At 38.4% G+C, this 24,387-nt stretch overlaps 1 protein-coding gene across 1 annotated transcript in view; it reads left to right on the top strand.

Moving 5' to 3' along the window:
* Nucleotides 1-24,387, top strand: part of ABCA4 (ATP binding cassette subfamily A member 4) — a 111,884-nt gene that overhangs the window by 80,787 nt on the left and 6,710 nt on the right. Inside the window, exons 24-43 of the mRNA XM_063298291.1 lie at nucleotides 870-960; nucleotides 2,253-2,458; nucleotides 3,045-3,093; nucleotides 3,604-3,827; nucleotides 4,653-4,777; nucleotides 6,301-6,399; nucleotides 8,425-8,614; nucleotides 10,876-10,970; nucleotides 12,233-12,265; nucleotides 13,498-13,603; nucleotides 13,727-13,801; nucleotides 16,601-16,770; nucleotides 17,380-17,557; nucleotides 18,497-18,612; nucleotides 19,362-19,509; nucleotides 20,001-20,124; nucleotides 21,726-21,855; nucleotides 22,035-22,155; nucleotides 24,066-24,128; nucleotides 24,218-24,324. Coding sequence (XP_063154361.1) covers nucleotides 870-960; nucleotides 2,253-2,458; nucleotides 3,045-3,093; nucleotides 3,604-3,827; nucleotides 4,653-4,777; nucleotides 6,301-6,399; nucleotides 8,425-8,614; nucleotides 10,876-10,970; nucleotides 12,233-12,265; nucleotides 13,498-13,603; nucleotides 13,727-13,801; nucleotides 16,601-16,770; nucleotides 17,380-17,557; nucleotides 18,497-18,612; nucleotides 19,362-19,509; nucleotides 20,001-20,124; nucleotides 21,726-21,855; nucleotides 22,035-22,155; nucleotides 24,066-24,128; nucleotides 24,218-24,324 — 2,450 coding nt within the window. The remainder of the gene's footprint in view (nucleotides 1-869; nucleotides 961-2,252; nucleotides 2,459-3,044; nucleotides 3,094-3,603; nucleotides 3,828-4,652; nucleotides 4,778-6,300; nucleotides 6,400-8,424; nucleotides 8,615-10,875; nucleotides 10,971-12,232; nucleotides 12,266-13,497; nucleotides 13,604-13,726; nucleotides 13,802-16,600; nucleotides 16,771-17,379; nucleotides 17,558-18,496; nucleotides 18,613-19,361; nucleotides 19,510-20,000; nucleotides 20,125-21,725; nucleotides 21,856-22,034; nucleotides 22,156-24,065; nucleotides 24,129-24,217; nucleotides 24,325-24,387) is intronic.

Here is a 24,387-nt window from a genome sequence, read left to right on the forward strand (position 1 = left end):
TATTGGTTTAATAAGGGAATTTGTAATGAAAGAAGGCTTCACCATATGGAAGACTGCATGGTTATACATCTATGCTTTATGTTTCAGGACTGGACAATGTTTGTATTCTGTACTTCTAGGCTTTGGACATGGGGATGCAAAACCTCTTCCCTTCTATTTTCTTAGAGCTGATCTGAGGGGAGAAGCCACTAGTATAAATCCTGTACTATTTGCCTCTCAGCTACTAAACCCCATTTAAGCTATTAACATTGACTATAAAACATAAAAGGCTTAGTCCTAAGTATTTATACACCAGCTCACCCAATTACACCTAATCTGAACTCTAAAACCAGCTGAGGAGGACTGATAGTGCGAATATTGGAAAACTTCCCAATATGGTAGCTAGTGTGGGCAGAAGTAGGGCCTTGCCAGTGACAGCACACAAATAATGGAACTGTCTCAAAAGGGAGCAGCCCCCTCCCCACTTTTGTCTTTTAGGTAATAATTGAAGACGTGCCTGTTCACCAGGAATTTGTAGGATAACAAACTACTCTAGGAGCAGACTGCCTTTTAAATTACCTAGTGCATAAGTTTTCAGTTCCTTTCCTAAAAGAACCGCTTTAATTTGTGTAGTTATTGTTTTTAAGGATAGTTGGCTCCTTTATGAAGGTTGTATATCCCACTTTCAAATTTTAAATAAAATAACCCATTGCCGATATGCTGCAACTCCGTAGAAGCCAACTACTCCTTAGAACAAGGGGATAAATTTCCACCAAGGTTGAGGAGAAGGCTGTTCTTCACTTATCTGGAAATGCTCACACTGTGTAACTATATTTATTATGTAACATGAACATACTGAAAATCTGATGACGTTACTTGTCTTCTTTCAGACCTCCTGTAGCCTAGGATCCAAGTGTTCCTGTTCCTGCTCCAGCTGTGAACCTGTGGACAAAGGGGATACTGTTGAGCAGGAACTAGATGGTGAGAACAGGGTTTGTTTCACATGTCCATTGCACAATGTTATGAGATGTAACTGGCTTACTCACTTTCACAAACAATGGCTCTATCAGTGGTTATTAGGCATAATAGGTAAATAGAGCTTCAGAGGACAAGGTGTTTGGAAAAAACATCAGGGAGTGGCTATGATAATGCTCTCCTTGGAGGCCTCTGGCATAAAAGGCTATTTGTGTTCAGCAGGACTCTTGTGCTTCTGGTGTACATATTATGTGATTTTGGATTATTTTTTGTAATCCCAACATCACCACAATTCCAACTTTTGAGCAAATCACTCTTGATCAATAACCATTTGCTTCTATAATTATTAGAATGTATACAATTGGAATCAATTTATCTTCTGTTTCAGTTATTATTAGATGATAATGATTATTTCTCCTCTGCCTTTTTCTTCAATTTGCCTTTTAATTTGTTTTTCAAACAGCACTTTGAATACAAAGTGTTTGTAAATCTTCATTTATAAACATCTACCAAGAGTTGCGATTTCAGTGGAAAATCTTCAGCTGCTGCTGCTTTATGTCTATCTTAATGTGGCACTTGCAGAGAGTATAAACTGTAATCCTTGAGGCTACTTACTTGATAGTGTGATCCTTGGAACGTATTTGACTGAGTTACAAGGGTCATAGTCTATAGAATGAAAGTGGTTATTCTCTCTCACCTCCTAATCGAAGAGAATATCTGTGGCTCAGGGTTGAACTGTGGAGTCCTTGGCAGGGCCGCAACTAGGGTCTGTGTCACCCGGGGCAAACATGGATTCCGCACCCATTTTGGTGCCCCCCCAAGCGCTCATTTTGGCTCCCCACCCACGCGGCGCCTGGGGCACATGCCTCGGTTGCCCCCCCTAGCTGCGGCCCTGGTCCTTGGTGCTCTCTGAGTTTGGTTGTTTGCTTGTAGACATTTCATTACCCAACTATGTAACATCATCAGTGCTCATGAGTGTGGGGTTTGCTCCCTGTTTATATATAGTAACTTGCCATGCCAGTTTTGGTGGGGGTGTGGTTTTCTCCTTGGTAGTTCCTTGATTAGGGTATTGTTTTCTGCTTGATTGTAAAAACCCCACCAAAACTGGCAGGGCAAACTGCTGTATACAGTATAAACAGGAAATAAACCCCACACTCACTCACACTTATGATGTTACCTAGTCAGGTAATGAAACGTTTTCAGGCAAGCTCAGAGAGTACCAAGGCCTCTCATCTCCTTTTATAGATCTAATAATATACAATTCATTTATAATTTATTTACTTTATTTCCTCAACTAGGTGATGTGAATGAACTGAATGAACTTATCCATCACCATGTTCCAGAAGCACAGTTAATTGAAAGTATTGGTCAGGAACTTGTCTACCTTCTGCCAAATAAGGATTTTAAGCAACGAGCCTATGCCAGTCTTTTCAGAGAATTAGAGGAAACCCTGGCTGATGTGGGACTCAGCAGTTTTGGCATCTCAGACACACCACTTGAAGAGGTTGCTAATCTTCAGATATTCAAGCAGTTTACCTTTGTCCAGGCTTTTCTTTCATATTTTGGATGATGCTTCAAACTAAATTGTGTAATAATCTTCTGCTGATATTAAGCCAGCATTTGTGTTTTTGGAGAGGTTGAAATAGTTTCTATAGAGCAGTCATTTTTGTCTGCATTGTAATAATAACTATTACTATAGAAAAAATAATAGTAATAACTATTACTACAAAAATTAGAACTGTCTGATGGCTGAGAAAGATAGGTCGTAATTTAACACATCTGAAGACACCAAACTAGAGATACCTGGTTTAGGGGACAGAGATTGGATAGTTAGTTTAATTCTTTATAGTATAATTAGTATAATTCATTATACTTCATACTATAGTTAGTATAATTCCTTCTATCACCCTGATTTTTTTAGATTTTTTTTTGTACAGTTTTAGGGATTTTTTAAAATGTTAATTAAAAAATAAACCAGAGGAGCAAGATTCTTCACTTGTGTTGCACTGAGTTGGGGGGGGGGATCTGCATAAAGATGCAGATGCTGGCTTTGCCTCCACATAGCATCTTCTCACGCACCTGTCTTTCAGGTTTTCTTGAAGGTTACAGCTGAGGCTGATCTTGGAATACACAGTACAGGTATGCATTCCATGCTCAAATGTCTGAAGGCCAAAGGTTGTATGAAAACTGTTCCATATGTTAATAAACAACAAACTTAAAAGTGAAACTGCTAATTCCAGTATACCTCTTACCACCTATGACATTGTGTTTCTTGTCTCCACTTCATACTATCAACTGCCTCTGCTATAGGTTAGGAAATGAAAACATTCTCATATCAAGAAAAGAGTATACAGTATGTTGCTGGAAGAACCCAGTCAGTCTCTAATGCAGAAAGGATTAAAAGGCCTCTGTAGATATTGGATCTGGTCACGCTGGAGCCCCACAGTTATTTTAGCTGTCATCCTGCCAGTAGTTATAAAGACAGTTCACTAACCAATGTTAAGTCCTTAGAAGTCTCTAACTTGTAGAACTTCTACAAGTTCAGTCTTGAAGAAATAAACAGATCTATGACTTGTGGGACTGAAAATATTTTTCATTGTGCCCTAAACAAAAATTGGCCTGGTCATTCTGATTTGTATAATCCAGGAGCTGCACAGGAGAATGCTTCCACTGGGCAAAAACAGGGAGCCCACCAAAGAGCTTCAACAGCCAGTTGTGCTTCTCAGATACCTCTGGGTATGGAAGGAGATGAGAGCAATGGAAAAGGATCTAGGCAGAATAAAGGTGGCCAGCTTATATTTCAGCAGATTAAAGCTCTTCTCATCAAACGTTTCCATCATACCACCCGTAGTATTAAAGACTTCCTGGCTCAGGTACGTACTTATCTTTTTTTTTCCGAATGACATATATAATGATAGTAAAGAAGTGTAGTCCTAGTGTGAAAGTCCAGAGTCTACATTATAGAATCAGCTATCCCTGTTCTCTATTTTAAGTATTTAGTAATTAAGATGTTGGGCTGGGATCAAAAAGATCCAGATTCAAGTCCCCACCCAAACATGGTGCTCACAGGGTACTTTTGGACCCATCACATTCTCTCTTAGACTAACCTGTTTTGCAAGGTTATTGTGAAAATAAAGTGAAGGGAAATCCCCATATACCTTGCCTTGAACTCCCAGAAGAAAAGCTAGACATAAACCTAACAATAAATAAATAAAAAGTCCTAGAGTGACAATTATACAACACATGCAGAGCTCAGAACATTCTTTTGGCTAGGTGTTCATGTCCATGGAGAGGCTATAGTTTGATAATGTACATACTGTCCATGCAGTGGTGCCAGGTCCAAGAAAGTCTGTTAGAAAGCTTAGAAAGCCACTGCCAAGCAGTGCTAAGGTAGATGAACCAATGCAGCTTCCTAAGCTTCTTTAGTCTTATCATATGTAATTGAGGAGCCATTAATAAGATCTTGTCATTTATGTGTTCTTCAATAACTATGGGAGGATTAAGAAAAAGAAAAAGAAACATAGAAACTGAGATTTACTATGGAACCAATGCCTGGGGTGAATTACAATCAGGATTAGTTGGATTTCCAGCACAGGTATCCACTCTGAATCTTCTTGTATCTATTTCTGAATGGGACATAGACGCTAATAGGATATTGTGTGAAAGCAGGTATCTGACATGTTCCATGTTGCCGGCAGATTGTTCTACCTGCTAGCTTTGTGTTGCTGGCTCTGATACTTACAGTCATCATCCCTCCATTTGGTGAATATCCCAGCCTAACCCTCCACCCCTGGATCTACGGACATCAGTTTACTTTTTTCAGGTCAGAGGATTCCTTAATATGTCTATTTTTGAAGTAACATTGTCACTGATGTTGCCTAAATACAGGCTAGCACAGATGCTGATTAATCCAGTACCTTCTGTAAGATTTTATTTTTTAGATTTCTGCTTTAAATGAGTCTTTACCTACTGCTGGCTTTGCTTTGTTCCTAAACATATTCCCCTAAGTAGCTAAGATATGAGATGCTGAAAATATGCAGGTAAGCAATGGCTAAATAAATGGGAATGTTTGTCATTTGTGACCAAACCATATAATCATAAACATATTGTACTTTTATTGATTATTGTTCTTGTTTCTTGTTTTTTTAAAAAATATTTTTATTTTAACTGTATGGTAAACTGCTGGGAGACAATTCCGATTACTGTGGTATATTGACATAACAACATAACGTAGCACAACACTGTAAATGGAGAAGATAATATATATTATCTGAGTTGAGCCTGATTCCTCATGATCTCATAGGCAAGTTCATGTAATTTTCTGAGCAGCTGTACTCTGCTGTTGCCTTTTTCTGGATGTTTTTTTAACTTCTCAGTCTTGCATACAACTCTGGGGTTTTCTGGTGGACTCCCATCCATGTTCTAACCTGATCTGACCCTGATTAACTTTTCAAGATCAGACAAGATTAGCTAGACTTCGCCATTCTGTTGGAGATCATATATACATCCAACATCTCCCTATCTGCATCGTCGCTAAGTGCAGCCTATGAGGCTTAACATCTCAGTCTTCAGAAGCTAGGTATGCTGTTTCAGGACTGCCCCAGGTTTTCACCTCTCAGGACTTTTTCTTCTATGTCTCTTAATATATGAAGAAAGGAGCTGTCTCTTTTTCCATGTGCAGAGGAACACTAAGTAATTGGAGTTTTGATGAAAGGGACTATAATCTAGCCCTGACCCACAAAGTCATATGAATATTTGGAAGTTTTCCAGAAAGAAGGCTGACTCGTAACCAGAGAAAATGTCTTCACTTTGTTGAGATGTGACATTGCGTTAACCTAAATCTAATACCAGGAACAAGGTGGATGGACTTGTTTACAGTGGTGATGGGTACATGATTGGGAGACCTGAAGAACCAACTTCAGGGCAGATAATTCTGGAGAAGGTCTGTCTTTGTGGTCACTAAGAGTCCACACTGACTCAACAGCACGTAACAAAACAATAGCATTAGATTCCCTGGGGAAAAATGTTGGATAAGCAGGATATGTGAATTACAAATGTTCAGCCACAAATACGCTACTATATTACCTTTTATATAAAACTATTTTCTATTTGTTAATAAGGAATATGCATGCATATCTTTGCTTATCATGTCTTTGAGAAATGAAACCTTTGTAGCAAGCAATAATGTCAATTTTTTTACCCTTCTTGTAATCTTTATGAAATGTACAGGCTCTTCTAAAATTGGGCAGTTTATTAATATCTGCAGTGATTCTTCTGATTTTCATTTGTTGTATTCTTCTGTAGTTAATCTCTTTTTATGATCTAAATCTCACCCAATCTCATTAGCAATGAACGGCCTGGCAGTGAACAAATGGTTTCTCTTAGTGATGCCTTTTTAAAAAAACCAGGATTTGGAAATCGTTGCTTGAAGAGAGAACCTCTTCAGTAAGTTCTTGTGTCCTCTCTCTCCCTCTCTCCAATTATAAAGTTTGAAAACTATTACTGAGTTCCTAACAAGATAAAGTCTTAGAGTATGTTTCCCTTCATCCTACAACATTAAGCAAGAAGCCTATGGAACAATAGAAGGTTTTAAATTAGACCCAGTGGAATGAAAGAGATTTAAGTTAATCACAACTAGATTAAGTCCCACTGATCTCTATTAGTGACTAAATATGGAACTTATCTTATGCACTATATTCTTATCTCCTGATGATTACTGGTTGCCTTATCTATAGCATTACAGCCTCTCTGGGTTTCTTTTCCAATGCATGATGCAAGACTCCTAATAGAAGAACTGCATTAAGGAAGAAATAGTGAAGTCAGATTAAATCACTCAGGCCCACAACTAGAGTCTGCATCACCCAGGGCAAACATGGGTTCCGTGCCCATTTTGGCACTCCCCCAGCATGGCACCCGGGGCACATGCCCCGCTTGCCCCCCCTCCCCAGTTGTGGCCCTGAAATCACTTCGTTATAAACATGTTATAAATGTATAACAACATAATGATTATAGAGCTGACTATGATTTTAATCAATCAGTCTTTCTGGGATTGTTTACAATCAAGAAATAACATTAAGAAAATCTGACTATGAGATACTTCTACTGCATCCATGTGCCTGTCTATTAGAAATAAATCTATTGAATTTAGATGGACTTACAATTAAGTGTGTATAAAATTGGATCTAAATAAGCTGATGATAATGCTGTACGAACTGTAGTGCTAACACATCTGGAAGGCATCAACCTGGGGATAGTTTGTCTCAGAGTTTGTTTTCTACTTCTCTTTCCATCTGTTCATTTTCTCCTTGCGTTGTCTTCTAAGAGATGGGCTTTTGTGCTGCATCTGGCATATGGAATTTCAGCCCACATACTGTAGATTAAAAATAGTGCAACCCATCTTACTGTTTGATGTCCTCCAGGAACAAATAGTGCCTCCACAGGAGTAAACAGTTCACTTTAGTTATTTTGTCTTGGCAATTAGCCATAATAAACAGGAATAAATAGGAGGGTGATAACGCCAGAGAGGTTTGCCTTTTGAATGTTGAGTAAAAATAGTGATCTGAGAAAAATGCAAAGTTGCTAGTGACTTTTGGTACAATAGATATATGCTAGGTTTACAGTTTGTGCTAAGCAAAAAACAAACTATTTTATGGGATAGCAGGATGTGTGAAACCAGCCATTATCATCTGTGTGATTTTTTTAAATGAGTCTAGTCTAGATACACACAAAACAAAAAGTTTTAGAAGTAATTCTGTGGAATCCATTATTCTAGTTCGGAGAGGAGGAGGAGGAGGAGGAGGAGGAAGAGGAAGACACTGCTAATGGGGAATACTGGGTCCCTAAGCAGTTATATTGTGGTTTACTGAGGAAGTTACATAAGTCTAAAGACTCAGGGAAATAGTCCCCTGGGTTACTGTCTCTAAGTATGGAAGGTCACCTGATAGATCAGAGTTGCCCAGCCTAAGTCCTCAGGGTCAGGGTAGAAGTTTTCAGACAGAGACTGTATGGTCATCAGTCAGAGATGGATGGATCATGCAGGGAGCAGAGAGCAGGGAGTAGATGACCTCTGAGATTCCTCCCAACTCCATGATAGTATGTAGCCCCCGAAAAACTTGAATGTGCTCCGCAGAGACCTCCAAAAATTTGCTACCAAATTGTAATTTTTAATGCAGCAGAAAAGGAAGATAATCATATTAACTGTATTTAAATATAAATTTAAATAAAACAAATTATAATTTTAATAACTATAAATGAAATGAGGTATAATTATTTTTACATGGCTTCTGTATGGAAAAAAAGGCACATGCTTGTGATGAATCGAACTGAGTGTCATTTATTTCTGTTTGAAGAATACGTAGGAGGCATTCCTCTGGACTTTCCGTACTGTCACGAGAAGTATAAATACAACAGTTTTGCAGAATCATATGTGACCCCTTTCATATTTACACTGGATTTTGTATCCCTGCATAGTAACTACCCTTGCATTACTACATCAATGGCCTGGAGGACACCGGCTGTCCCTTATCATGTATCTGCCCTTTTTCGGATTAACAAATGGAATCCTGACAACCCCTCACCTGCATGTGAATGCAGCACCGGGGAAAAACTCACTATGGTGCCAGAGTGTCCGCTGGGAGCTGGAGGGCTTCCTCCTCCACAGGTACCGTTTGGGTGTCAACTACTAATATGAAGCACTGTGATTTTTATTGAATTAGTTTCAGTGGGAGGGAAAATCTGGGTAACAGATTCACCAGGCAGGATTATTGATATGGAAGAACAGCAATTTAAAAAAAAAAGTGTATTTGCAAGTAATATAGTGTGTGAAATATATTCATGTTTCACTCTAATAAGCCCAATAACCAAAAGTTTGTTTTGTTTATATTCCACCATTCTTTCAGCAGTTCAAGGTGGCATACACTGCATGCCTTATTTTTTCCCTCAACAATCCAGTATGCTATGTTCAGAGGTAGATTGCAGGATGCAATGTTGTTGTCAAAACGAGTATTGTGCCATTGTGATATAAATTCTGCTTCTTTTCCATGTCTATGCAACTTCATAACATATAAACAAAAGGATCTATGCAACACTCATTTTGACACTGCCCCTTCTTGATCCCTTCCCCCTTTGCAGTGCCTCTGGTTGTGCTAAATTTCTGGCCCATAGTCACCCAGTGAGCTTCCATGGTTTAAGGTAGACTTGAATCTGGATCTCCCTGCTCCTGATCCAACACCTTAATCCAGTGTTTCTCAACCTTAGCAACTTTAAAATGTGTGGACTTCAACTCCCAGAATTCCTCAGCTAGCCGTGCTGTCTGGGGAATTCTGGGAGTTGAAGTCTACACATCTTAAAGTTGTTTTTGTTGTTTATTTGTTCAGTCGCTTCCGACTCTTCATGACTTCATGGATCAGCCCACTCCAGAGCTTCCTGTCAATTGTTGCCACCCCCAGGTCCCCCAAGGTTGAATCCGTCACCTCTAGAATATCATCCATCCACCTTGCCCTTGGTCGGCCCCTCTTCCTTTTGCCCTCCACTCTCCCTAGCATCAGCATCTTCTCCAATGTGTCCTGTCTTCTCATTATGTGGCCAAAGTACTTCAGTTTTGCCTTTAATATCATTCCCTCAAGTGAGCAGTCTGGCTTTATTTCCTTATATCTTAACATTGCTAAGTATAAGTTAAAGTATTTATATCTTAAAGTTGCTAAGGTTGAAAAACACTGCGGCTTAATCACCACATGTTTTGTTTTGTTTTTGTCTTTGACCATAAATCAATAAAGTAAAGTAACTAAGTTCTCTGGGCTGATTATAATGTTACTTAAATACTTTTAGAAATCTTTAAAAGTTTTTTTGTGTGTATGGGTTTTAAGGAAAAACAGAACATTAAGTTAGGGCTATTGAGCTGCAAAATATGGATGACCTCTAGATGGCAGTACAGTAGTAGAGAAGACCTGATAATATTAATTATACTACTCAGATTGTGCCTAAAGTGGTATATTAATATAGAATTTAGAGTACTCTCCAAGACTCCAGTTCAGAAGTGACAAAGAATAATTGTATGAATGAGTACCAGGTTGGAAAAGGCTGTGAAGAGATGCTAAACCATAATAGTAGGGCATCAGTAATGGGAATTTTGATCATATTTTATTTTGATCTTTTTAAGGACACACAGAGATTTTTTTTAGCCTTCTCAATGCAAAACAAGTGTTCATATTCACAGAAATTGTTCTTTCTAGAAAACTGGGATATATTAGGAAACTTTCCAAATGTGCTTTGCAAAAGCTTATACAATAGATTATAAAATTGCTATTACTTCAAAGAAACTAGCCTATATCTCTGCCAATGGAGGGCAACACTGCCTCTCAGTGGTTAAATTCACATCTTCATGTATTTTATTTGCTAGCTACAAAAGAATTTTATATTTGCTCAATTATCACAATCTAGAAAGTTCATTTAAAACTGCAGGGAAAACAACTAGGAGTCCTCTGGCACTTTAAAGACTAATCAGTTACTGAATAAGTTTTTGTGGCATTAAATTGATTAGCCTTTAAAGTACCGCAAGACTCTTGTAATTATTCTCTAAAATTACAAATGTGTACAGGTGTTTAAATAATTATAGCTGTCTCCCAGTAAAGAACAGGCTTTAAATGTCACTTGCCAACATTTTTAGCTCCTTGCTTACAAACCTTTTGGAGCATTCAGCAAAACCAGTCTGGTTTAGTTATTTTATATGGTTTGTGATCAAAATACTATTATTTACCAAAAAAAAGAAGTCTCAAAAGGAGACAAGGCAGCTTTCAGGTTTCAGTAGAATAAACACTCACTTCAAACTAAAACTTTCCTATGAGGTGTTTTCTTGCTTCTGAAGCTCCGAAATACTAAATTATAACCATGAAGAATTTAACAAGTGTTTTCTTTGTCTTATAGAGGGTTCAGCATAGTACAGAAATTCTTCAGGATCTCACTTACCGAAATATTTCTGATTTCTTGGTGAAAACATACCCCACCTTAATAAGAAGCAGGTTGGTTGGGACTTTTCTATTTATACGTTTTTAAATTCAGAAGCTGTATTGGCACATAACACTAAACCGTAATGGGCAGGTTCCCACATCAGACCAGTAAAAAATAAATTATACAATAGTCCTGGGTGATGAATGATTCCAGCCAGGTCTGATTCCAGCCAGGTCTTATACAAATCTGTGGCAGTTTGTATAGATGGAGTCTTGGTGTGGTCCTAAGACTTCTGAATAACAAATCAGCTGCTTAGTTTTCCATGGGTTTTTCTCCACTTGCATCTAACCATAGTACAAATATGCCATAGTAACATATTTATTCTGCCACATCTCCATGATATTGAGAAGAGGGTGTTGTAAGTTATACAGAAATGCATACAACAATATAACCAAAGCTAACCCACTACTTTTTTTTTTTTATGAAATGGATTATTGTTGTTATGCTGGCCGGTTTTCTTGCAGCTCTTCTCGCCAAGGCTTACACACTGGCCTATCCCAAGTATTGCTGGGCTTTCTCAAGTGCATTTTTCAATAGCCTTCCCTCTGCTCTGTTGCAAGGGAGATACTGTAATATTCCTCTATTGTAACTGGTTACGTCTGGCCTTGAGGCATGAAGGAAGGTGAAACTATCACACATGTCCATACAACAATTTTTATTTGGCTTTATGCAACAATTCCAGGGCAGTCAGGGGATTATTTTGTAGCTTTCCTACTAGCCAACAAAAACTTCTAGGTTACCTGTAGTGGTGCTAAGTTTTGCTACTTAGCTTCAACAGTGCAACAGAAGAAATATCAATATCAAGTTTCACCCATATAAACTTTGCATTTATTTATCTGTATACATTTGTTTATCTGTTATACTGGCTTCTGGCCATAATAAATTTTTTTCTAGCTTCCCAAGAATGCTTTTCATTAAAAAAAAAAGGCTCATTGAGGTTTGGTTATGCACATTTATGCAGGAAAAGCACTGAACAAATATACATATGTAAGAATTCTTTTCTATAACTTGTATACTCATAATTTCTGTGCAGGTCAAATGAATGAATAGTGGCCAGGAACAGGGATTAAGGGTACAATCAGACTGCATCCTTTTCACCAATCTTCTAAAGAAGCTTATACATTCCTAAAGTGACATCTCAGTCAGCAAAATAGCCACAAAATCCCAAAGTAGATCCTCATGGCACAGATATAATTTTGTATGTGAAAGGATTTTAATTAATGTAGTATATTAAAGCATATTACATTTTTAATATTTTTATTTTCTTTGGCAGCTTAAAGAGTAAATATTGGGTCAATGAGCAAAGGTAGGACAACTATGTGCTGTACATCTTTTGTTGAGTATTTTAAGTCTAAAGAATTTGATTTTAAATAAATGACAAGTAATAAGATATGCCTAGTCAGTATTGTTCTGTCCCAAATATAAATGGTGGGCTATGCCTGGTTTGGAGACAATACAGTAGTCCTCACTTACCGACCATTCAGTGACCATTCAAAGTTATGACAGTACTGAAAAAATAATTTTACAACCCATTTATGACCATATACGAGGTTCACAGAGTCCCTCAATCATGTGATTGCCATTACAGTCAGTAGTCAGTATGTGTTGTCCTGGGCCTGACCTGTGGTTTTTTCTTTTTTCCCCCTTTACACAGCAGAGGAGAGATTGGAGAGAAAGGAATTGCAAGAGAGTAATCTGTTTGCTCTTCTAAAGCAATGCAATTGCACCAGCGGTCTGGGGCTTGGAGCCACGGGCATGCCACACAAACAGCTTACAGGCACTTGAGTATCCCAAAGCGTGGGGGAGTGGTTAGGAGGCAAACAAAAGCCGCAAGTGTGAAACTGAGTAATCTTATCTCTTTCCAGCCAGAAAGAACAGTCACGTGATTTCCCAGTTAGCGACCTCTTTGCTTAGTGGCGGAGTTGCCAGTCCCAATTAGGGTTGTTAAGTGAGGACTACCTCTGTTTATTTTGTTTGTGCACTTCACTGTCAACATTGAAAAAACAAGAAGCATATTCCTTTCTGTGAGAGTGGTATAATTATTCTTAAGGGAACTTTTATTAAGTTCTTTTTTTTAAAAAAAGAACTTTATTGATTTTCAAAGTATAGTCAAAATATAAACTATAGAGTATCGATAAGACAGAGTACAGAACTAAAGAAAAACGAAAAACTATAAAAGTGCAGAATTAGATGGAAAGCAGAAAAAGAAAGTGACTTCCAACCTTCTCCAATACAGATATACATGCATTTTATACAGATACAATCTCTTACCATTAGTTAAACCTTAGTAACATTATTTCTATAAAATCAGACCAATTAATCATCAAAACCTAAAATCAGAACTTCATAAGCAAATAATCTAAAAGTGGTTGCCGAGTAGAAACAAATCCAGACACGGTATTTTCTCTCATCCACACTGTTAACGTAGCCATTTGGGCCAGTTCCATTAGTTTAAGGAAGTTTATTATGTTCATTGCCTGTTAAAAGTGGAGTATGGTTCTCCTTATGCAATGGAAGGTTATGTCATCTTGTATTTAGATATGGAGGAATTTCCATTGGAGGAAAACTTCCAATACTGCATGTTACTGGAGGTCAAATTGTTGGCTTTGTGAAGGACCTTGGTCAAATGATGAATATAACCGGGGTAAGAAAGAACTCTTGTGTCTGCTTTGTCACCTGATTATGACCCAATCTAACAATTTTTGCTTATGTCTGAAACACTAAAATACATACAAAGAATTCTGAGCCTTTGCTTTCTGCCCTCTAGGGTGACGCATCAATGACTGTCGCTAAAGAAATGTCAGCTTTTCTTAAATATATGGAAACTGAACAAAATATTAAGGTATTTTAACAGTTATTTGCATAAAATCTTGCATCACCCAGTTGATGAATTGTAAGGTCAGTGAAATGAGCTTTAATTCAAAGAGAATAGTAGCTTTTTCATATTAGTTCCAGCACTGTCAAAAAACAACAGCTGGAGAGCTTGTGGGATATAAGGAGGGGGGAGACATTTGTTTTCTTTTCAATAAGGGAATGGAAGAGTAAATAGGAGAAGCTTAAGAAATTAAGTATATGGATTATTATATTTTGGGGGCATATAACATACTGTCCCAATACAGCCCCAGATCCAGAAACATGTTCATTTATATTATCTTTGCATATCTTGTCAATTTTGAAGAGCAGCATTTTAAAAAATTATTGTATGGTATCGAACTATCAAAATTGTTTTTGCAGACATGTGATTACAATATGAGAGCCAGTCTTGTATAGTAGTTAAGGCATAAGGCTAGAAACTGGGAGACCGTGAGTTCTAGTCCTACCTTAGGCCCGAAGCCAGCTGGGCGACCTTGGGCCAGTTATTCTCTCTCAGCCCTAGGAAGGAGGTAATGGTAACTTCTGAAAAACCTTGCCAAGAAAACTGCAGGGACTTTTCCAGGCAGTCACCAGGAGTCAATACTCACTCAAAGGCACAAAAACAAATTATTACAATATAACATTACAACTAAAAAAGGAGAAAAGAAAGGAAACTGAACAATTCTCTGAAACAAAATAACCCCCCAAAATTGTTTGGATTGCTCAGAAGTCCTTTGCCCCTTTTCAACCCCCCCACCCCACTATTCCAGATTTTAACAATCAGCAATACAGTGCTGAAAATTAGGTGTAGATTTAACCTTACAGTACTGTAAAATTCTTTTGTTATATTCTGTGTTCAAAAATCCACAATTCTTGGTAGCTTGATAGTGTATCTCCAATATGAAGAACATACACATCTTTGACATAAAGCAGTCAGTCTAAAGTTATGTTAATAGTTCTGTGTTTCAGCCGTACATTTGGTACTAATAAGTCAAGTAATAAGTAAATAAATATCATTGAGACCATATGCAGCAGAACTTAGTATCACTTCAGAGATGTATCACTTCAGAGATAGACATTCTTCTCTAAGGATTTAATTTTAGTTGTTGCTTCTTTGTAAACTGCATATGCAATAATATGGTTTTGAATAAAGGCCTTTTGGGTTAGCCATATTTAATATAATATGGGTAACCCAAAGGGCCTTTACAGTATTTAAAGCCGTATTATAAGATAGTGTTTTAACTGAGTCCCTGTTTATATGAAAAAAAAATCCTGTCTTCTAATTCCAGCTATGTAATAAGAAACATATCATTCAACAAAGACAATTCAGGGGCCATTTAAACAATTATTTAAATTCTTGTCAAATATTTTTATTTATTTATTTATTTATCTATCATACTTTTATCACCGCCCATCTCCCCCACAAGGAGGGACCCTGGCGGGTTTTGACAATATCAGTTTCACAGAAGGGTAATCTGAAATTGTAGCATCTGTGCAACATGCTTTCACTTAAATACTACAGAATGAGATAGCAAGAAGTAGTTATACGAAAACTTCTCTGTACAGAAGGAAGATTAGTACCCTAATTCATGTTGGAAACTGTTAATGAAACAAATATCCTCTAGCTTAAATCCACGTATGTAATACAGCAAAATGTGACTGAATCTGGAAGTATAATGGGATGGTGGTGGAGGCATTACAATTTAGAAGGGTGCAGAGTTATTTTTTTCTGCTTATGTTCTACTGATGATATCTAAATGTTGAAAACAGTTACGCATTTGTTCTGGATGTTGGACCGTACAGGTTGAGTAATACATAGGTCTTTCAGTATAATAACAAGCAGCTTTTTGGATCTGATGTTTCTTGAACAATTTAAATTTTTAAAAAATCTGCTAATCAAAATTGTAGCACCTCTTGCCCAGTTAGAACCACCACTTGTATAAGCATATCCATCCAAGCTTTCTGTAAGAGATGTTTGTGCTTTAATATGGGCCAGCCATATCTGGATGATCGCTAGATGGGAGCAAAGAGATACAAAAACATTTTGCTCCCATGTAATGTTTGTCCAGATATTTGCACTCAGATCAGTAGGCCTACTTAGATGAATATGACTCTCGTGTAAAAGAGAAGGTTCCATGAAGGAGACCCAGCCAACCCCTTAATATTCCATGTTACAAACAAACAAACAAACAACCTGCCAGAAGGAGTAATTTGTATTAGAAACAAAGAACAAGAAAAATACATACCTTATATCCATCTTGAGAATGCAAGGCACCAATATATGTTCCAGATTAAAAAAAAGCTTGGAACCCTAAGAAAGGTATTATACTTCCAGAACTGCAGCGATCAGACTTCCTGCAAAGCATCTTCAACAACCCCTATACATACACATTAATACATTGTTGTTATTCAAACCCAAAGGAGAAAAAATAAAATTTATTTTCTGCTGATCCTCTTATTTAAATATAAATGTTGAATGAAGCCAGAGGGGGGTGGGGGAGGAGGAAAGCTGGAAAAAAGCATCAAATTGTAGCTTTGAAGTAGGAACTAGAGGAAAAAGGTTTGAAAGCCTGGAACTGATAGCCCTGATTTGTTAGGGGGGGAAAAAAGAGCTCCCAGTTTGCATATAATATTAAATAAACCAGATATGAAAATTGTTTAGTTGCTGTCATTAGCAGCAGGAGCAATTAGGCAACATGCACCAGCATGTTGCTTGTTCCTGATAAAATGAGAATTTTAAAGGGTTCTGGCTGGCTGAAATTTGTAATATTCTCCATTATTCTTACAGGTGTGGTTTAACAATAAAGGCTGGCATGCTATGGTCAGTTTTCTCAACGTAGCCAACAATGCAATTCTGAGAGCCAACCTGCAACAAGGTAAAGATCCAGAAGAATATGGAATAACTGGTATTAACCATCCACTGAACCTCACTAAGGAGCAGCTGTCTGAAATCACTGTGTAGGTAACATTCATTTGCTATTCTGGTCTAGTCTAATTCTAATTAACTCCAGTTGCAGTTTTAATTCTATTCCTCCCTCTCCTTTCCTATTGGCAGGCCTGGGCAACATGGCTTAAAGCTTAGAATGAGTCTGTTGGCAAGCTAAACATATTTATAATATTTTTAAAAATGCATATTGTACATGACACATAACTGGATCCTTGCAATAAACAATCCCAAGCTAGTTATATTAACTATATATACTGCTATATATACCCAGTTTACAATAAATGAATGAATGATGGGAGATGTATGGTTGCCTCTGCAACAGCAGCCCAGTGTATCTTTTACCAAGTCACAACTAGTTCAATAAAAGAAACAATGTGATGTCAAATTCCTTTCTCCACCAGCAAAATAAAGCAGGAGAAAACTCACAGTGTAGCCATAGTAAAAGTTTTGTACTACTAGATTCCATGAGAAAAGCAGAACTGGGATTGCTATCTTCATTGGTGGTTGTACAACCAGCCATGTCTAGTTTCAACCTTGTTGTGAAATATGAACTAACACGGAGTGACTTTTGTGGCTTTTGGTTCTGGCTTATTGGCTGTCCTTAACATGTCTCACTGCAGGCTGACCACTTCAGTAGATGCTGTTGTTTCCATCTGTGTGATTTTTGCCATGTCTTTCATCCCAGCAAGCTTTGTTTTATATCTGATCCAAGAACGAGTGACAAAAGCCAAGCACCTCCAGTTTGTCAGTGGTGTGAGCCTTTTTGTTTACTGGTTCACCAATTTCCTTTGGGACATTGTGAGTTGTTTTGCTAGTAACAGAGAATAAACTATGGGGAAAGACCACAGGTCAGGGGCAGAATAGATGCCTTTTTGCCCAACTCTTGAAATCTCTACAGAGGACTTTCAGGGGTGGGGGGAGGAATCCTGTTTGAATTGCTGGAGATTTTGCCATTTGGTGTAAACCATGAGTAGGTAGTACCAAAGCATTTTGAATTACAGCCCCTGTGTAGTTTGACCCATGTGGTCAAAATGTCTGCATGACACCTTATATGGATAATACAGAACTATAGAGACCAATATTCTGATTCAGTATACAACGTCTTGTGATTCTAGTATTGGTTTATATTGCATATTTTGTGGGATAACATCCAGTAACATTTTATCTAAAACCCTGATTCAGAATAACATTTTGCAATCACTGAAAGTAGGCTTAGTCCATCTAACTTTTTTTAATCTTCAAGTGATACAAACCTCCATTAAAAATGTCCCTATTATGATTAGTTTATGCCGAGCATAGGAAACTGCTGTATACTAAGTCATATTATTTAAGATTCCTAGCTCTAACTTGCAGTGTTCCCCAGGGTCTTAGATAGAGACCTTTTCCAGCCTTAAATGGGATGCCATGGCTCTCGCTGCCTTCCCTTTATATAGCCTTTCCAACCTGATGCTCTTCACCCAACATGGACAACACCCATGCTGTTGGCAATGATGGGATTTATAGCCTTTCACAACTGTCTCCTCCTGACATCTTTAAAAAAATCAAACATTAATTATTTTCAAAAAATCAGATAGGATAAAACAAGTTAATCTCTTTATCTTACTAAAAGCTATCTTTCTGGGTAGCTCTTTAGTTTTTACAAGATAATGAGAATAAGATGCATACATTGAAAATGCTGGAAAAAGCTGGTGCAGCTTTGGGAATGCTGTATTTTTCTTTTCTTTTTCTCTATGCCAGGTGAATTATATAATGAGTGCTGGCTTAGTGGTGGCAATATTCATGAGTTTCAAAAAGAAAGCGTACACATCACCAAGCAATCTTCCTGCACTTATAATATTACTATTGTTATATGGGTAAGTTATCTTCATGGCACAGTGCTGGGTCATTTGCTGTCTGTCTCCAATTATTTGTGCCTGTCCCACACAATCTGACAGGGCTGGCATGCTCTGGGTCCCTTCTACAGTATTAAACAGTGTCATCTGATGGGACTCAGGAGGTAGGCCTTTTCTGGCACTGCATCTATCCTGTGGAATAACATGCCTCCTGAGAACCAGATGACCCCAACTCTACCTGCTTTTCATAGGCATTGAAAACCAGGCTCTTCCCTCAGGTCAGGAAATTGGATGAGCCTGCTTCAAGTGCTTTTTGTGATTAGTTGATTATAAGGTTTGTTAGTTATGGATATACGAGCTGTTTCTGATGTGACATGTTTTAATTGCTCTGTTATATTGTTGATATTTTGCTAGCTGCCCAAAGTCACATGGCAAGAGGGCAGCCACATAAATTGAATAAATTTATAAGTAAAGAAATAAATAACCTTTTTGTAAAGTTTTTGGTCTTTTTCATGGTTTCAAATGTTTCTTGCTAGCTGGCCTGAATAGTACATATGCACTAGAAGGGTGAGATATGAATCTTTATGCAGATAAAGAACAAAATAGCCTTTTTTATTTTATCAAAAGACAGTCTATAACAACTTGGCCATACTTCATTTACCATAGAAGCAATATATTGTTTATTATACCAACTTGGGGGGGGGGGTTATGACTGTATATTTTAATTAATTGAATTATGCCACTTTTGTTTCTCATTGTTCTGCATATAGATGGGCCATAATTCCTATGATGTACCCTGCATCCTGCTACTTTAGCATCCCCAGCACTGCCTATGTTGTCTTGTCCTGCATTAATCTCTTCATTGGTATTAACAGTAGTGCCATTACATTCATCCTGGACCTCTTTGAAAACAATGCAGTGAGTGACTTTTCTTAGGCTTGATTGTAATGAGAGTACCATACTTTGATTATGCTCCATTATGTCAGGAGATGGTTCAATACTGTGTTTAATAAAGTTTAAGAGACACATGGGAGTTTAACAGGAACAGCTGCTGAAATGGAAAGTATCAGAAAACATTTGGTATTCATGAAGCTTTGCACTGTGTCTAAGCGTTCCAGCATGAGATAGTCAGATATTCTGGAGAATTATACAGGGATGTTGCAAATGGAGGAGTCTCTTTCATAGGTTCTATCATGCTCCCTTTCTCAAGAAAAAAGCCCTCTGCTATCCAGATTTCCTGATTTGTGCTCCCTGGTGGCACATCTTCACACGCACAGATGTTGTTATTAATTCAGGACGTAAAATAGTAATCTGGCCTCTCACTCTAAACTCAAGCATTTTTTTTTAAAGTTATGCAGGAATCTCATGAATCTGAGCAAGACTAGCATTTATGTTTGTTTCTCTTGCAGCCTCTCCTAGAATTCAACAAAACTTTAAAAAATATATTTTTGGTCTTTCCTCATTTCTGCCTGGGTCGTGGACTCCTTGATTTAGCCATAAACCAAGCTGTGGTTGATGTCTATGCACATTTTGGTAAGTACAAAACTATGTGAGATTGTTCTAGGATGCCCCATGTTTCAGTAAGCTATGGGCTGCTACTAGGCTAAATCTTCTGCCCTTTATCCATGTTTTGATCAAGGAGGGAAAACATTTTCACACAGCCTTCAGCCTTGCCCCTAGAACTGTCTGCAGTGAACCCTGTTGCTGCCTCCATTTGGGAGGGAGTCCCACCACCACGTTGATTATTCCCTCACTGTGGAATAAGGGGAAAAAACCCACAACCAACCATTCTACAGGATGGGTGGCAAAGTTGACCCTTGGAGCAGCTGGGGAAGGTGGTGACCAGAGGAAGGGGTCAGGGGAGAAATCCCAGGAGATGAAGGTGGGACATAGCAATATTTTCCTTCAATGGAAAATGACTTATCCAGCAACTCCTGAGGAAATGCTGCAAAACTGTCCTTGTATGTTTCCTAAATTGATAGTTAAGTTTCCCAATACCTATGCATTTGTATAGTGTTATCAAGCTGGCAAATTTGCATGACTGTACAGTTGCTTCAAACATGCAATCATGACATATACAAGAGCCCTTTAACACTAAGCATAAAGCATTCTTGAGAGCAGATGCCTTACGGTAGAAGCAGATTGTAGAACCTCAGTGGCTTACCTAAATGCACAGTTTTATTCCTCTTCCCCACAGGGCTGTCAGCTGAAGACAGAGCTCCAATTGCACATTTTTCTTTTCCCAGCTTAAGGATGCATTAAGCATCCTCATCGACTTAATCCCTATCCTTATCAAGAAATAAAACTTTCAGGACTAGCTACAGAGAGACCTTTGTCTTAGGGCTCTTTTTCCTTTCCTCTAGTCCATGAGTTGGCACAAAATTATGCTGGCATACTCTGTTCTACCTTCATGGCTGAGCCCTATTCTGTCTCAGCCATGAGGCCAGCAACTGGTGCTGTTTTCATAGATTTCATCCAGGGTAACTTAAGGAAAGTGTTTGGCAGATTTCTCTGGTGTCCCCTACCAGTGGGAAAAACCACCCCCAATCGCGCTCCCTAGGAGAGGAGGCAAGTTTTGACAGATGGATAGACCTAAAATCTGGGTCCTGAGCTAATAGGATCAAGTACCACTTTACCTGGCAGAATCCAGTCCCCAGAGGTAAGTGCCTGGGGAAGATGCTGCCCAGTAAGGTTGTCCACCCACCTCCTTTCCCACTCTTCTCTCCTGCTTTCGCCCTGGCAGCCTGTTCTGGACCACTGGACACACATCAAAAAGGCTGGCAAGACAAGTGGAGACGAGAATCGGAGGAAATGGTTCTTTAAGATCTAACCAGAACGTATCCACACTCCTGCTTCATTTTGGCACCCCTTGGTCAGCTGTTGTCTTTTTAAATGCAAATACCAATTTGATATTTACATATCAAAAACGAACAAAATACATTTATCTGACACACCTTGATGAGATAGGAGGATACAGAGTAAAGCAGTAGGGCTTTCCCTGCCCGATCTCCGACTGTATGTATCAGATTTGGTACACTTGACAACATGAGGAGGAAATTCTCTATTTCTGGAAAACGCTGCATTATTATTGGGTCATTCAGACTGATTTTTGTCGGTTCGGTTTCATCCTAAAGGAGAAGAGCATGTCTTGAATCCGTTGCACTGGGATTTTGCTGGAAAAAACATGCTAGCTCTGGCTGTGCAGGGTGTGATCTATTTCATTCTGAATCTTCTGATACAACATGATTTCATGTCTGCAAGATGGTATGTGGAAAAACTCTTGGCTTCAGAGGTCTTATACTGACATTTGTTTTAGAGAGTTAGTGAATATTATTGGGGAGTGGGGGGTGCCCATGCATACATACAGCATGAAGATGGGATAAATATAGGCTCCTTTTTAAGTACAGGATGAATTATTAACTCATTTATTCCGAGTTCTTCAGGCTTCTCCAAAATACTCCAGGGCCCATTATGGAAGAAGACGAGGATGTGGCAGAAGAAAGGAAACGGATAATGAAAGGAGGTAGCCAAAAAGATATTTTGAAATTACAGGAATTGACCAAGGTAATTTTTCAGGAGTTATTCTAAAATTTTTGGGTCCTTTAGCTTTGTCTTGGAAAAGGAAGTAAGCTAAATAAGTAATACATGCTTGTTTGAGGCACATTAGAGGTGACTGGGACATTTTGCTGCTAGGCATCAAGGAGAAACAATTTTTTCTCCCCCCATCTGTTTTCTCCTTGGTGTGATGTGGAAAAGCTGACTGGCCTTTTAGCTGTGTGTTTTGAGATGCAGAGTTGTCACTTTTTGGTCTTACAGGATTGGTATGTGTGTATTTATGAAATATGGATAGCATCCCGATTCAGATGGGCACTACAGAGTTTATAGTAGATGAATAGCCAATGAGAATGATCGGTGTGGGGGCTAAAGTAGTTGCTTTCACTAGAATTGTGGGCCCTGAATCCCTGGTGTTACAGCAGCAGGAGAAAGCCTTGCTTTGGCCGCAATAGGAGCCTTTCTTCCATTGCTAAGGGCAGACCTGTGTCCACTTTTCTTCCACTCCTGAATGGGATTGTGGTGGGACACGCAGTGGTCCTGATCTAGCATGTTCCTCATTTGCTATTTCTTTAGCAAATAAATAATGGATATTAAAAATAAGAAAGCCATTCGTGAAGATATCTCTAAGAAAGCATACCGTCTTTTGCTTGTTTTGTTTCTTTTTAGAAGGGACAGTGATATATACACATTCTTTATACTTAACAAAAAATTGGAGTGAAGAGATTATTACACATCACGTTTGGGTTTTTTTCTTTCTTTCTAAGGGCTACCTGATAGTAGTAAATGGGCAGATATCATTTATCATGGTAATAAATGAGAAAGAAATTGCAAGGGGATCTCATCTCTTCTCAAATCCTCATCACATTTGAAGCCCTTTCTGTATACTGGGAACATCTTTATTGTAATCCCTTATTAACTCACTGCTGAGGAGCCAACATTTAAACCTCATTATTTGTGATCTATAAACACTGCCTAATTCCATTAAGTTACCTTCTTCCTGTAAAGGAGGTTCCACACCACTACCATTTCCACTCCCCAACTTCTCAAAAGAGGTTCGAAACCAGTCTGTGATCAGATCATCTTCTCTTCTGCTGTTCTCAAAACTCTGAGAACAAGAAGCATGTTACGTTAGTTAATAATGAAATGTAAGAACAAAAATTACTCACCTCTACTCCACATAAAAGAGGAGGAAAATAAATTGCTTGCGTAGGCACACATCTGTCCAAATCTGATTCCATTTTGTCTGCATCTGTCTGGTTGTCTGTTTCAAAGAAAAAATCTAGGAGGTTGCTTATAGGCGACCTGCAAATTTGACAAGCCACTTTTCTCTTGAAAAGCCTATGAAATTACAGGGCATGAGCGAAGCCTAATAGACAAGGTGAATCAAGAGTTCCTACCAATACAAGAGTGAAATTACCTCCAGCTCTGTACAGCTGCACCATTGCAAAAGAAAATACTGTGTTTGCTCCCATTTCAAAAGGGAAAAAAGAGACCAGCATTAGAGCCAGCATCTCACACAGACTGGACCAGATGGGGAATGCCAATGAAGTCCTGTGCCAGTGCCTGGATGTTATGAAGGCCAGGAAGGGTTAAAACAAGCTTTAACAGTGGATTGTTTACACATTATTTTCTGTTGCATTGTGCTGGTTTTCCCCAATCTGGCACCATCCAGATGCTTTGGAGTGCAGCTTCCATTATCTTTCAGCCAGCCAGCCAGCCAGCATTGTTGTGTACAAGATGGGCAGCAGAGAAATTTGATAAATAAATAATCTGACAACAGTGACTGGGCATAACAGTAATAGTCCAGTGCATCTGGAGACTACCTAATTGGAGAAAGCCATTTATCCCTTTAAACTACATTTCTTTCAACTGTTTATTTCTTCACATGAAGGTTTTTATTGGAAAAATTCTTATTCCAGATATATGCAGGAAGACATATACCAGCAGTAGACAGACTCTGTGTTGGTGTTCGTCCTGGAGAGGTGGGTTGTGTCTCTATGCAATACATTTTAATTATTTCTTTTATTGTAAAGCTCTGGAAGTAACCAGCATGTCTTAAATTATAATTTAGTGCTTTGGCCTCTTGGGTGTGAATGGTGCTGGTAAGACAACAACATTCAAAATGCTGACTGGAGATATTAAAGTAACATCTGGAGATGCTATTGTGGCTGGTCATAGGTAAGTCTTGACGAATGCCAGATCAGTTGAGTCCAAAGAACCACAGATGTGTCTTTATATTTA

Source organism: Candoia aspera, chromosome 3, assembly GCF_035149785.1.
Source record: "Candoia aspera isolate rCanAsp1 chromosome 3, rCanAsp1.hap2, whole genome shotgun sequence".
Classification (NCBI taxonomy): domain Eukaryota; kingdom Metazoa; phylum Chordata; class Lepidosauria; order Squamata; family Boidae; genus Candoia; species Candoia aspera.